Source organism: Psammomys obesus, unplaced genomic scaffold (assembly GCF_907164565.1).
Source record: "Psammomys obesus unplaced genomic scaffold, mPsaObe1.curated_primary_1811, whole genome shotgun sequence".
NCBI classification, from domain to species: domain Eukaryota; kingdom Metazoa; phylum Chordata; class Mammalia; order Rodentia; family Muridae; genus Psammomys; species Psammomys obesus.
Genome location: NW_026590405.1, coordinates 796,956 through 810,842, shown reverse-complemented (window position 1 = coordinate 810,842; position 13,887 = coordinate 796,956). Strand labels below are relative to the sequence as shown.

The 13,887-nt window shown below is 49.8% G+C and overlaps 1 protein-coding gene across 8 annotated transcripts in view; it reads left to right on the top strand.

Annotated features, from left to right (window-relative positions):
* Window positions 1–13,887, top strand: part of Pcbp3 (poly(rC) binding protein 3) — a 46,411-nt gene that overhangs the window by 7,454 nt on the left and 25,070 nt on the right. For 7 of the 8 annotated variants that reach the window (XM_055607202.1, XM_055607200.1, XM_055607201.1 and 4 more), the window contains exons 3-8: window positions 1,491–1,645; window positions 2,773–2,796; window positions 3,814–3,846; window positions 4,549–4,665; window positions 12,262–12,393; window positions 13,560–13,688. In XM_055607202.1, the coding sequence (XP_055463177.1) occupies window positions 1,577–1,645; window positions 2,773–2,796; window positions 3,814–3,846; window positions 4,549–4,665; window positions 12,262–12,393; window positions 13,560–13,688 (504 nt within the window). In that variant the 5' untranslated portion in view covers window positions 1,491–1,576. Of the gene's footprint in view, window positions 1–1,490; window positions 1,646–2,772; window positions 2,797–3,813; window positions 3,847–4,548; window positions 4,666–12,261; window positions 12,394–13,559; window positions 13,689–13,887 lie in introns of those variants that run through there. The other variant, XM_055607195.1, reaches the window with a different exon arrangement.

Here is a 13,887-nt window from a genome sequence, read left to right as displayed (position 1 = left end):
TGTGTGTGTGTGTGTGTGTGTGTGTGTGTGTGTGTGTGTGTGTGTGTCTTATCCTCTGATGCAGAAAGTGACTGATCACTCCTGACAGCCTGGAGCCGAAATCACCAGGGGCAGGAACTGACCTACTTTCTCCTTCCTGGGCTGGAAATATTTATGTAACAGACAGCCACAGGGCCCTGCTGTCCCCATGATGGGTAGGAGATGCCCCAGACTAGCCACAGTGTGAGCCAGTTTATGGCCCTTGCAAATCAACTTCAGCAGAAAAAGGGCTTCCTGTGAAGGGGACTTGGCTCGGCTTATCACAGTGTATCTGCGTAGACAGATGTAAGTTATTTGATGTTACATGAGTCTCCTGAGCCAGATGCTTGTTTCCTGCAGAGCTCCTTCATGATGAACTCTAGCTGGGGTCCAGCACTTCTTTTGGCCTATGCAAATGCCCTGGTCAGCAGAATTTCCTGTCTGCCTGTGCTTTTTGCACAAAGCATCAAGCAGCCACATAAGACATCAACTTACAGAGAGCTGCTCAAGCCCAACCCATAGAGCTGAGGTCCTGCATTCCTGATCTGCCTTCTCTCCTCATGCTCTCCAGCCCCAGACTATCTTCGGATAATGGACAACTCACGTCTCTTGCTTCTAGAAACCTTTGTGTAGCCACTCTTTCCCCATCCAGTCCCCCGGCCTCCTGCTGTATGTACCAGCCTAGTTAGCATTGCTGGTATTTCTCTGATGAGGGTGAGCCATCTTTTTTGCTTGCTATGTCATAAGGTACTTGCCCAGAGCCTGTGGAGAACTCAGCGATGAGAGCTGCTCGCCATGAAGGCCTGATTTCAGGTCACCCGTGTTGGCATAGTCATCATGTCACTTTCGCACATGCGCTGTCTTGTACCTACAACTTATCTTTGCCTGCAGATAATAAGCTAAAGCCTTAATTTACCCCCATAAAGCTAGCCATTAGAGGTTGTCCACAGACCCGCACAGACCAGCACTGTGCCAGGAGAGCATCTTGACTTTAGTGGAAGAACAGCAGCAGTTCAGTGACCAGAGACTGAATTCACATTAGAGAAGCTGTCGGTAACTGGGCATAAGATGACATGAGTTATGTGACTTTTCAAGAGTCTTTCTAGATGGCTGAAGGCAGAGAGGCCGTCAAGGGAGGAAGGCCATGGTACCCTAGAGCCTGCTCCCTGATGTGACAGGAACGTAGACAGAAGAAATGCTGGAAGAATGGAGACCCACCAGGCTGGGTAGGATAGCAGTGGCTTTCTCCAGAACTCATCTGAGTTGTCTGGCTTCTAAGAGAGGCATCCTTTAAGGTGGAGGAAACTGAGTCTAGAGGGCTTAAGTGATTGGCTCAGGGTCACATGGTTAGGACCCAACTCTGTGCTTGTCCTGTGGTAGTGACAGTGGCATACCCACTCCCCTGGAGGCTGAACAGGGTTCTAGGTCCAAAGTTCTGTGTCCATGGTCATGGCTGTGCCTTTTTGTTTCAGGTGACGCCATCTGGGCCCCATCCATCCTTCCTCACGGCACCCTCAGCACCTTAAGCCACCACCCTGAGCTACACTTTGGAGGGAAGATGGAATCCAAAGTCTCGGAAGGTGGCCTGAACGTGACCCTGACCATCCGCCTACTGATGCATGGAAAGGTGATGTGGGCTTTGGGAAAGCGGGCGCTGCCTGCCAGGGATTGCTCAGTACTTCTCCTCTTTCTACACAGTCGCCAACCCACAGAGCTGTTGCATGTACAGTTCAAATTACACTTTTCTCAGAGCTGCTACAGACTGGTTGGCCTAACCTGTACCTCAATACCTCCTCACCACGGCCCAGCAACTCAGGCCTTAGCCTGGGGCTGTGTTTTCTTCTACCCTGAGAAATCTAGCTCCTGGCACTTATGCAGGATTTCCTTCCAAGGCTGGCCGCTAGAACAACAGTTCTGAAATATCCAGCTTCCCAGGAAGCGAGTCCCCTTGCACCCGGACATCCCTTTTCTGTGGTGGAGAGTGCCCTTTCCTTTCTTCTTGTAGCACATTTCCACATGGGAATCTTTACAGATCTGCCTCTAGTTCCTATGGCAGGAGGGCTAGAGCTAACCACTCCCTCCTCTTGTTTCCTGAGCCCACGCCACGCCTCCCACTCTGACTGGACCAGTAGCAGCTCTGGATTTCTGAGGGCTTGCCTAGAGTGAGAAAAGCAGGTCAGACTTTGAAAGAGGTTTTCTTACATGGCTGGAAGTCAGGCTGATCCTGTCCCAATCAACACACCATGGTAGAACCTTCCTGGGACTGTTCTGTGGGCTGGATACACACACACACACACACACACACACACACACACCTCACAGACACATGTCCAGCTGCAGGATTTGTCAGGGGCTTCTCCAAGTGTCCTACCTCATAAATCAAGACCCAGCAGCAGCGCTGTTTTCTTAGGCAGGGGTTTTTTTGAGGCCTTAAGTGCAGGAGTGACTTTCCCTCCTTGTTTATCAAGGAAGCAGCTGACTGTGTCTATGTTCTGCTCCCAGGCAGTTTGCTGATCAAACTCAGTTTCCTCTGGCCAGCTAAGGACAGCCGGACACAGACATGTCTCTTTGACGAGAGTTTCAGCAGGCGTATGGCTCAGTGGCAAAGTACCTGTCCAGTACATACAAGGCCTTGGTTCCATCCCCAACACTGTAAAAACCTCCTTTCTCCCTCGCGCCAGATAGACTGTATTTCGAAGCGTCAGCTCCAGAATGCACTGTGACATCATCTTTCTGTGTTTTTTCCCCCTACAGGAAGTTGGAAGCATCATTGGGAAGGTAATTACTGAGTGAACTTTACCTATCTTGGGGGTCTCTGTAAGGTGATAGACAAAGGCAGCAGTAGCTTCTGGTATTGACTGGCCCCAGCAGATACACAGCCCCTGGCGGGCAATAGAGCACTACACTAGAGGAAGTGAGTGTCCCAAGGAGCTCTGCCCGGGCAGACCTGTCGACGCCGCTTCCCTGCTTAAACTACCGTACACGAATCTTGTTGTTGGCTCTGGAAGAACCATGTGGGGAGCATCCTTCCTCGGCCCTGGCAGGGTCCCAGCTAGTCACTTTCAAGCTTCCTTTTATCGCTTCGGTGACTGGTGCATCCGGGCTTCAGACCCCGGGAAGCATTACTGTGCTTGTGTTCTTCAGTGTCCTGTAACCCAAACATCCTCCGGTAGTTTAGTAACTCCTCTTTATACACCTAAAGCAAAAGACGAGTCCATGGGTGGGGTGATCAGAAGCCTGCCGTGTGAAGGAGGAGAGGCTGGGCAGGCACTGCCCTCCTGGCATGCTGTATTTTGGTCATCTGTCCTAACCCTGCGCCTCTCCAGTAGAGGAGCTTCTACCTGCTCGATGTCCCAACTCTGTTAACATTTCTGTGGAAAGGGTTTCTCGGGGCATCACCACTCATGAAACAGGGTGTGTGAAGCAGCTATAACCCCTGCCGGGCAGCCTCTGGCAACAGACCCACCCTGGTACCATATCTGACTGAAGTGCTATCATGAAAACGGGCCTGAGTCTGATCAAAGCCTGCCCACGTGGCCAGCTCTGCCACAAGGTGACTGTACCTCCCTTCCCATGCCTCAGCTTCTTCATCTGAAGTGCCCTGGATTGTGCAGCCCTGTGAGTGTAGAGACCAGCTAGCTCATGGGGGAGGTGAGGACAGGGAACAGACTCGAGGCAGGCAGCACCTCATCACCCTCACTGTGCTAGGGCTGCCAGCAGCCAGGGCTGGGCTCCTCCAGGCACAGGTCCCCCCCACCTGCCAGTGACAGACTTCCTTATCTGTATCTATTCCAGAAAGGAGAAACGGTGAAGAAGATGCGTGAAGAGGTGAGTGCTTGCCACCCAGATGTCATCCTCTCTCTAGGCCAGGTTGGCACTGCCTGTGGCTCTCATGAACCTTCTCCCTGTATCAGGCACGGCAAAGCAAAGAGAGGCAGACCTCTCTGACATGCTTACATGTATAGAGGGTTCATCTGCAGAGGGCCTAAGTTCTCCTAGGGACCACTGGGACTCTTGCTAATTAGAATTCTAGCTGGGCAGTGGTAGTGCACACCTTTAATCCCAGCACTAAGGAGGCAGAGGCAGGCATACCTCTGAGTTTAAGGTCAGCCTGGTCTATAGAGTGAGTTCCAGGACAGCCAGGGCTACACAGAGAAACCCTGTGTTGAAATAACAACAACAAAAAACTCTACTCAGGTAAGGCATGATAACTCATACCTGTGATCCTAACACCAAGGAGACAGAGGGAAAAGAACCGAAATTCAGTACCATTCTACACAGGAAGTTTAAGGCTAGTTTGGTTACATGAGACCCTGCCTTAAAAAAACAAACAACAACAACAACAAAAAACCCTTAAAATTTCAATTTGCTAGGGCTTTCTGGCAAGGATTTCATTGTTTAAAATGAGAGTTCTCAAGTGTGTCTCAGCCTTAGCATCTATGCCTGAAGTTGTCTGCAAGCCTGGAGAAGCCAGGCCTGCACAGAACAGCTTTTCTCCTGCCAGCTGCATTTCTTCTCCTCTCGCCTTAGAGTGGTGCCAGGATCAACATCTCAGAGGGAAACTGCCCAGAGAGAATCGTCACCATCACCGGCCCAACCGATGCCATCTTCAAGGCCTTTGCCATGATCGCATACAAGTTTGAGGAGGTAAGGCACAGGCTGGAGCCTGCATGAGGCCTGCTTCCAGCTGCCCCCACCATTCGTCTGTTTGCCTCACCTGGTTGAGGCACTGGCTTACTTTGTGACAAGGCTGCTTTGGAGTTCTCTTCACCCTCAGTGCCTCAGGTGTTCACCCCTGCCTCTGTCCAGTGCCCACCCTTCTCCGTAAAGCTGGCCGCTTCTATTGTGTTCCCAGTGGAGAAGCCCACCTCCTTTGTTTCCCAGGCACCATGCAGAGCCTCAGAACACAGGCCTCCTACCTCCCAACATGCCTGCCATTGCGTGTCTTAGGCTGTACTCACACCTGTAGGGTCCAGCTGGCTCTGTCTGGCACATGGCCCCAGACGAAGCCCTAGGCTCAACTCTGGTCTCAGCTACACATGCTGCAGCAACCCCCTCTCCCACCCCAAGAGTTTATATAGCTGTGGCTTAGCTGGAGACAGAAGTCAGTTTTCATGTCAAGAGATGTACGCATATACATGTATGTGTCTATGTAATACTTCTGTGACTCAGTGAGTCACTCTTCATGTTTTTAGTGTTTCTATTTAACATTTAGTCACATATGGTGACCAATCTGTCGTATTTTTTCTGTCATAAGTGAAGGGTGATTGTCAAATTACGAGGTGGGCTTTGTGAGTGAGAATAAGAAGACTGTAAAGGCGGAGCTCACGCTAGCAAGGAGTCGGCCTCTGTCATTTGTCACTGGAGGAGGACAACATCACATAATGGACAGAGAGAAGAGTTTAGGTATGCTGTAAGGGTGGCCGTGGGTATGAGGACTAGAGATGCCCGACTCCCTGGCAACCAGGCATCCTGTAAGAGTCGTGAGAGCAAGGATTTTCTTTCTCTGGTGATCCCTGACTTAGAATTAGGAGCAAGCCGTAGGGAAAATATGGGTACCCAAGCTTTGGCCATCCTCAGTTGTGGCCACAGAGGCTGCTACAGATGTATGGGCCATTCTCATGCCACCCACAGCCTGGGCATGAGTTTTCATGCTGAATTCCTCATGTACCCTTGCAAGAGGCCAGCCAATAAGTAAAGGCTTACGAGCAAATGCTCATTATGCAGGGTTCAGATGCCTTGGTGGCTGCCGATGTTGGAAGACCGCCTTGGCCTTTTTGTTTCTGTGTCATGACCATCAGGTACTGAGTGTATGATTCTTTAGAACATGTAGGGTCCTAGTAGAAATCACACGGCCACCATGACAGAAGCAAAAGCTGTTTACAATCCCTCAAAGGTGCTTTGAATCCAAGAGCTCTGATGCCCAACCCAGGCCAAGAGAACCACCTAGGGACTGTGAAGTTCAACATGGTAGATCTGTCCTCGAGGTGCTGTGTAGCTGCTCTTTGATCCCAGCATATCAGGGAGTAGTCCCAGTGGCACAGATGCTGCCATGACCAGCCTGGAAGAAGTCTAGAGTAAGCTGCCATCTAGCGCTGCTTGGCCAGTGGGTGGGAACAGTCCACCAAACACCTGGGGTTCAGACGCATTAGTCACTTCTGCCAGAAGCAGGCAGGACTCGAGTAGTCTTTTCTCCAGTACAACCCATCAAGGGAGCTCAGCTCTGGTGGTTCTCTGAGCAGTGGGCTAGTGACTTGTGGGAGAGGGCCGAGTGATTACACCAGCCTTGTCTTGAAATACCTGGCATGAGGATCTGAGGAGGTAAGGGTCCATATCCAGAGAAGTCTTGCATCTTTTCCTGCAGTGCCCAAGAACCTGTCTGAGACAGGTATGTCCTGGCCCCAGAGGCAGTGATGCCTGACAGAGGCCCCTAGAAGCCAGAAAAGAGTTGCTGCTGAGTACGGATCTGGATGAAGCTCCGTTGGCAGGGTCATGACTTGGATTTTGTTAAATTTAAAATTACCTGATTGATAAACTCTAATGATTGCTTTCCTAGGAGGAAGATAGGCTGCCAAGGCATCGTTGAGCATGTAGGGCCAGATGCCTGTGTCATTGTGAGCAGAACGCCATTGCGGCCATTCCCTTTGCCTCAGTGGACGAAAGCAGAGTTGCCAGTTCAATCCTAAGCTCTAGGGATCCGTGGTATTCTGGGAGGTTGAGGGCTTCGGCTACTCTTTGGGTCCTCTAAGAATGGAATTAGAGTATGTTCTACCCTGGTTTCACAAAATAAGAAGAGATGAGGCGCTTGCTAACTAATGGCCATTTGATAAAGGAGAGGATGACGCACTGCTCAGGTTCTACCAGTGTCCTTGACCTGAGTTACCCTCTTACAAAACGAAAGGGTTTATTTTGGCTCACAGTTCCAGAGTTGGTAGCCTGTGGTGGAACAGGACCACTGCTTTTAGGCTTCTGGTGGGAGTGGGCCATAGGAGTTCGTGGTTCTGAGAGGAGTACATACATGGATACCTCATGGCTAGGACATGAAAATAAGAAAGAGGCTGGCTCCCCCGCCACACTTCGATAGCACACCTCTGATGAGCTAAAATCTCCACAAGGCCCATCTTAGGTTTCTGCCCCCTCCCAGTAGTGCCAGCTGAGGACTAGGCCTTTAACTTCAGAGGACATTCCCAACAAAGTTTTACTCTTAGCCCTTAAAGGCTTAGATCTATCTTATAACACAAGATTCATTCAGTCCAAACTCCCAAAGTCATAGCTGTTATAACATTTAATCGAAGCCTGAGTCTCGGAGAGGACAAAGGCAAAGTGCTGTGAGCCCTTACAGAAATCCCAAATTATATACTCGAGATAAACAGTGAAGACTTTACCATTTCAGAAGGAAGGAATTGGGGAGAAATAGGGTAGAATTGGACCAAAGCACAAGACAAACAAAACAAACAAAAAAACCAGCCCAGCAAGGCGAGCACTAAATCCTGTAGTTCTAGGTTGATCTGATGGCTGTGGGAGGGCTGAACCAGTGGACGCTGCCAACTGTGAGGCCCAGGCCTCTGAAGTGGCTGCTGCTTCAACTGTCGAGCAGAAGTTAGAGGCACTTTGCTCTGAGCAACCAGCACCTAGGGCTCAGGAGCCTGGTACCTGTCAAAGTCTGTTGAGCTTAGCGTTAGAGTATTGTGTCTGCGTGTGGTGTTGTGCAGGGTTCCGCAGGTCTGTGGGCCGCACTGCACCGTGTCGGGTTCACACGTCGCCCACTGGGTCTTCAGTTACCACGTTGCCGAGTGGTACAAATGGTGCCAGTGAGATTGGATTCATGTGGTGCCCACAGGATCCAGGCCAGTGCTTTTCCAGCCACGAAGCCAAAGCTGAGGCCAGCACTTGTTCAGTTGTCCAGCTGTGCCCATTGCCTTGCTTGCCACCGCCACCCTGCGCTGCGGTCTCTGCTGCTCTCCTCGTTGTGGTAGCCTGCCCTACTAAAAGTAGGCAAGGGACAACCACTCATGAGACATCCTTACTGGGGACCTGATGTTCCAACACCAGGAGGCAACTCAGGAGGCCCTTTCAGCTGAGTCCTTGAGTAAGCCCGAGCCGCCTGCTTAAGAGCCTGAAAAGGAGTGTTTGGACCAATCACCGTCATTAAGGTTTGTATTTGGAGTAATCACAGCCTCCCCACTAGTGAAAAGAGAATACTGCTTCCACCAGGAAGAGTGTGCCCCCTCTGGCCAAATGGTTTCTCGGGGCTTGTAATCACGAAAGGTCTGGTACAACTAAAACAGCCCTGGCTAAGGCTGCTCCCTAGGAGCCAGAGCAGTTGGCTGTCATCTCGTGCACTGGTTGTCTCAAGGTATCCGTGTGTGTTCAGGTGGCTGGCACAGGTGTAAGGGCAGCCAGCTGTTTGACTCACAGTCGTTTTTGTTCGAGGCAGCTTAGATAGCAAAAGAAAGTTCGATAGCTTCTAATCAGGGAACCAAAACTTCATATCCCTAATGATGGGCATTAAAAAGAATGATTATAATAAGCTTGTAGAACTTATCATTAATACTATTACTAATTTTAAAAGTTTAGAAAGTGCTTTGAAAACTTGTCCAGTATCCAGGGATGTGGATACACCTCTTCTTCTTCACTTGGACACAATGTCATGGCTTCTAAGTATCCTCCGGGTTTTAGGCCTAGGCAGTCCTGGATGGGCAAGGCACCCCAGAGCTCTCTTCTTCAAGAGCCTGCTCTGGAAAGTGTTTGAAACAATTTGCACTTATGCATCTCTGCGCCTATGCTGACAGTGGCCATGCTACGTGTTTTATTTCTCCCGGGCATCTTCGCTGTTGCCCTGGTACAAAGAACTTGAATTCAATTTTGTGGCACTTAAGTATCTGTCCCCACTCTGTCACCCTTTGCTGTACTTTTGACCATGTTCCTTCTCTGGAAAAATTGCAGATTTCCAACTCTTTCTGCTTGTTTTGTTTTTCTCTCTTCTGTGGTAGGAAATTGAACAGGGTCCTGAGCAAGCCCGGAAAGCACTCCAAACTGAATTGCACTTTGCCTGCTCTTTATTTTCACTTCTGATTATCACTATAAATTTGGTTAAGAGCAGCCATTGTTATCCATTTTGTGTGCATGTGTGTGTGTGTGTGTGAGAGAGAGAGAGAGAGAGAGAGAGAGAGAGAGAGACTGTTTGTTGCCTTGACATTTCCAGCCTTTACTCTATTCTCAGCAGAGTCCTCATTTCTACTGAAACCTCATCAGTGTGGTCCTTCCACATTGATGCCCCAGCAGAATCATGTCCAAGCTCTGCCTGAACCATTCCATGCCATTGCTAGATTGGTTCTCCAAACTCCTCTCATAAAACAGTTCTAAAGCCTCCAGTGCATTATTAAGGGTAGTCCAACAATACTATTCCTTAAAACCAATGGTTGCTGGACAGGTTTTCAGTACAGTAACAACTACCCAAGATAAACCAGCTTATAAAGAAGAGGCTTATTTGGGCTCGTGGTTTTAAGAGGGTTTACTCCACAATTAAGTGTAGACATTGCTTTTGGGACTCAGGTTGTTGGAGTTTTTATCATATCATGGCAGGTGCATGTGATACAGCCAAACCATTTGCCCCATAATCAAGATGCAAATAAAAGGCAAAGAAGGAACTGAACGCCAACCCTTCAAGGACACGCCCCCAGTGATATCAACGTCTCCTACTAAGCCCCACCCCTTAAAGTTTCCATCGCCTCCTATATTGGTTACATTTCTTGTTGCTGTAGTGAAGTACCCAACAAAAAGCAACCGAAAGGGGGAAGGGTTTGGCCTATAGGTCAAGAGCACTGTCCATCATGGCGGCAGGAACGTGAGACAGCTGCTCACAGTACATCCATCAGAAAGCAGAGATGAGTGTTGTTACATTCATCTTCTCTTTTCATTCACTCTGCCGCTCTAGACCAAAGAATGGTGATGTGCACATTTACATTGAGAGCCGTGGAACCTCAGTTAAGCCAATCCAGACACACCCAGACACGCCCGGAGTCTGGTCTCCTAGGTGATCCTAGATCCTGTCAAGTTGACAGTTCAAAATTAACTATCACACCTCCCAGAAAGCAACACAGGCTGGAAGCCAAGCCTTTAACACTAGGACCTTTGGAGGACATTCCAGATGGAAGCTCTAACAAATGGATTAGGTACGGATGTTGGAATGATAAAGCTCAGTCTGTCATTCACACTTAACAGCTTTCTGTGGTTGTCTGAATTTAGGTCTGTATTGCTGATCCTAGAGGGTCTCTGAGATGTACTGGAAAGACTTTTCTCCTATATGAAACACTGGATTGTGGTTTGTGCTGAGAAACATGAAGCTAAGGTTTAAGCATCAGCTCTCTGGAGTTTCACTGCTGCTGCATTTTTTGGTAATGGTGAGATACAATCGCCTCCATGAAGCTCTAGAGCCGCGTTCCTTGAGGAGACAGCGCCTCCTGGTGGAAGGTATAGAGCGGTGCCTGGGGAGCAGCCTCAGCCTGAGTCCTCTGCATCATATTTGCCACCTTTGCCTGTAGCAGGACAGTGTGGCATCAGCATGGAATCCTAAACTCACCAGGAAAAAGGGATCTGCAAGCAGTGGGCAGTATAGCCATAGAGTTGGTTTATTTGTCTTTGGCCTAAGGATTTCGAGGCATCCTGGGAACTCTGTTTGTTTTATGCCAGGGACTAAACTGAGAACCTGGCACATTCTTAGCCCATGCTGTCGCTGAACTACACCCCAAGTCCTGAAAGCGCTGCTAATTGTAATTGCCACTGATCCTTTCTGCTTCCCAGAACACTGGTAATGAGGCAGTGTTAGTAATGGGTAGCCAGCTCCACAGTACTGCCCCCTGGAAAGCATTGTACCCGGTATTTTGTATAAAAGTTGATGTGCTCCCCTCCATGAAATAAAACCAGGCTATTTTTAGCAGCTTTTGAAACACACATATAGTCAATAAAACACCCTTGATCCAAGAGACCGGAAACCATATATAAAACCTACTGGGAGTAGTTCAGAGGGCCTGAGCCAAGTCTCGCCTTCTCATTTCTTCCATCCTTGTTTTGCTAACAAGGCGGCACATGGCCTGAAAATGTCCTGTCTCTTGCAATCTCTCTCTAATGTTTTCAAAGTACCAGCCAGTCTTTTCCTGTCGATGACAACATAGCACATGGCAGACACACCACAGCCACCACAGGGATGAAAGGTTGTGCCGCAAGTCTATGCTAGATGGCAACCAAAAGCAGCCCCCAGGCTGGGGATGAACGGAAGGGTAGCTCAATAGCACAAAGGTGGGTCCAGAATGAGCAGTAGGCGCAGAGGCTTCTGGGTCCTCTGTCTGGATAGAGGCAGGGTCCAGGACAAGGAGAAATGGAGGAACATGAACAAGCTGCCCACATGGAGCAGCTGGAGTGGCGAGGGCAGAGCTGGATGGACAAGGAGTTAGCCACTCTCCCTGGAACAGCTGAAGGGTCTAGGCAAGAACAGCAACTCACTAGGAGCAAGGCTCCCTGGTGATCACCCAGGAAAAGTAGGGATTTGTTAGTAGATAGTTGGGAATTAGAAGTAGAGCTGGACATGAGGAAAGGCATGTGGTCAAGTCCTGGCCGTTTAGCCCCGCACTCCAAATGCTTGGGCGCGGCTTTCTAGAAGGGCGGTATATGTTCTCAGCCTCTTTCCCGCAAACGGGGCTGCCTCCTCTGTAGTCAGGCTCCCTGATGCAGAGGTTCCTCTGGGCTTTCCTGGAAATGGGGTGTTGGACCCTCACAATTCCATCTGACCAGCTGTAAAAGACCCTCAGGAGTGTCCTCCAACCTACTCTCCGCTGACCCTAAGCAAGTCTACCTCATGCATCTGTCTAGGTCCTTGCTCCCAACAGATTTTCTTGATGAGGTCAGATTTGACCATGTACCTTCTTAAGCTGCGCCCTGCCCTGAGTCCCCTGTGACTCACTGACTACCCAACCTTGCAAATTCGTGTGCATAGTTGGCACATGTGGGCATCTGGCCCATGTTTCCTGTTCCTTCTAAGCTTGGCCTGGCTCTGAAGGTTCCATGATTGCCAGGACCACCTTCTGAGTGTTTTCTCTATGCGGGAGAGGGTCCCGTGAGTTCTTCCCAGTGTGCAGTGAAGCAGGTGGAGGCAGAGATACTGCATACCTGTCCTTGCGGTGTCCCTGAGCCACACAGCTGTGCTCATGAGCATGAGTCCAACGTGGCTGTTTTCTTCCTCCCTAGGACATCATTAATTCCATGAGCAACAGCCCTGCCACCAGCAAGCCCCCAGTGACACTGCGACTAGTGGTCCCTGCCAGCCAGTGTGGGTCCCTGATCGGGAAAGGTGGCTCCAAGATCAAGGAAATCCGGGAGGTACTGCTCACCCCATTGCATGTCTCCACAGTGTGCAAGTGCACGCACGGATGGCTGAGACCCTGAGGGTTCCAAACTGGTGTGCACCCATGAAAATCAGACTTTCTGGTGAAAAGTGGGATGTGGGGAACCTTGCCACGTTTCCATGAGCACACAGTGTCCTGTCCGGGAGTAGCCCTGCTTTGCCAAGGACAAGAACAAAGATGGGGGTGGAGGTCCTTGGACCTTCATGATTTAGCACCCAGGTTCTGTGGCTCTGGGCACACTCACACTTGGTTCTGTGCCTGTAATGTGCCTCTTTGTCCATCAGATCCTGCCTCCTACACTAATGAGCCTGAACTTGATGTGGGTTTGACATTGAAAAAAATGTTACTTCAAGGAAGGCCAAGTTCGTCCCTTAACCAGGAGGGCAACCATCCTCTCTTGATTCCTTCCTATCCTCTTCTGTGACTTAGAAGATGCCAGGACACCTAAGTCTTGGCCAGTGCCAGGTTCACCCTGTGTGACTCTGTAACATTGTCACTAAAGTTTTATGTGTACCTCACTTTTCCTGAGGATTTAACTAGTCACTTGAGGCGTGTGGTAGCCAGTTATCAAGAGCTGGCAAATCGCAGGTCTGGCTTCCTGGCCTCCATGTGACCTACTTCCATGGAGGGAGAAGAATCACTGTGTTGGAAAGACTAGTTCTATTTCCCTGTAGATGGTCTCTACAGATTGAGAGCCTCCTGAGATGAGGCAGCACCTTTTCTGGAAGTCACAGTTCCCTAAGAGGATGTGCAGGGGCAGGATCGAAGGACAGGTGACAGGAAGGTGACATTTGGGTGCTAAGATGAGGGAAGGGAGGGCACTGTGACCAGTTAAGGCCCTGCTTTTCTTTTTATTTTTCTTTGTTTTTTTGTTTTGTTTTGTTTTCTGATTTTGAGATAGGGTTTCTCAGGGTGTCCTGACACTCACTTTGTAGATGAGACTGGCCTCAAACTCACAAAGATTCACCTGCCTCTGCCTCCCAAGTGCTGGGATTAAAGGCATGTGCCACCAGTACCTGGCTAAGGCCCTGTTTCTAATGAAGGATTTTTCACGGAACAGATCACCCTGAATGCATCTCCAAGAGCTGGAGGTGCTGTTCCTCTTGTATGTCTTGTTCTTTCAAAGGCCCTTCTCTGCAGTCCACAGGTGCTCAGGTCCAGGTGGCAGGTGACATGCTGCCCAACTCCACAGAGCGGGCAGTGACTATCTCAGGGACCCCAGATGCCATCATCCAGTGTGTGAAGCAGATCTGTGTGGTCATGCTGGAGGTACAGTATGAACATTGTGAGCCAACACACATCACCTGCCCACCTTGCTCAGTGCTGGGCTCGCTCTCCATGTGACTCTGTAGCTTTGTCACTAAGGTGCCTGCACATCAGTTGACCTGAGAAATCCTAGAGTCACTTGGGGTGTGTGGGGATCAGACATCAAGGACAGACAGATTCCCAGACTTGGGCTTCCTGCCCT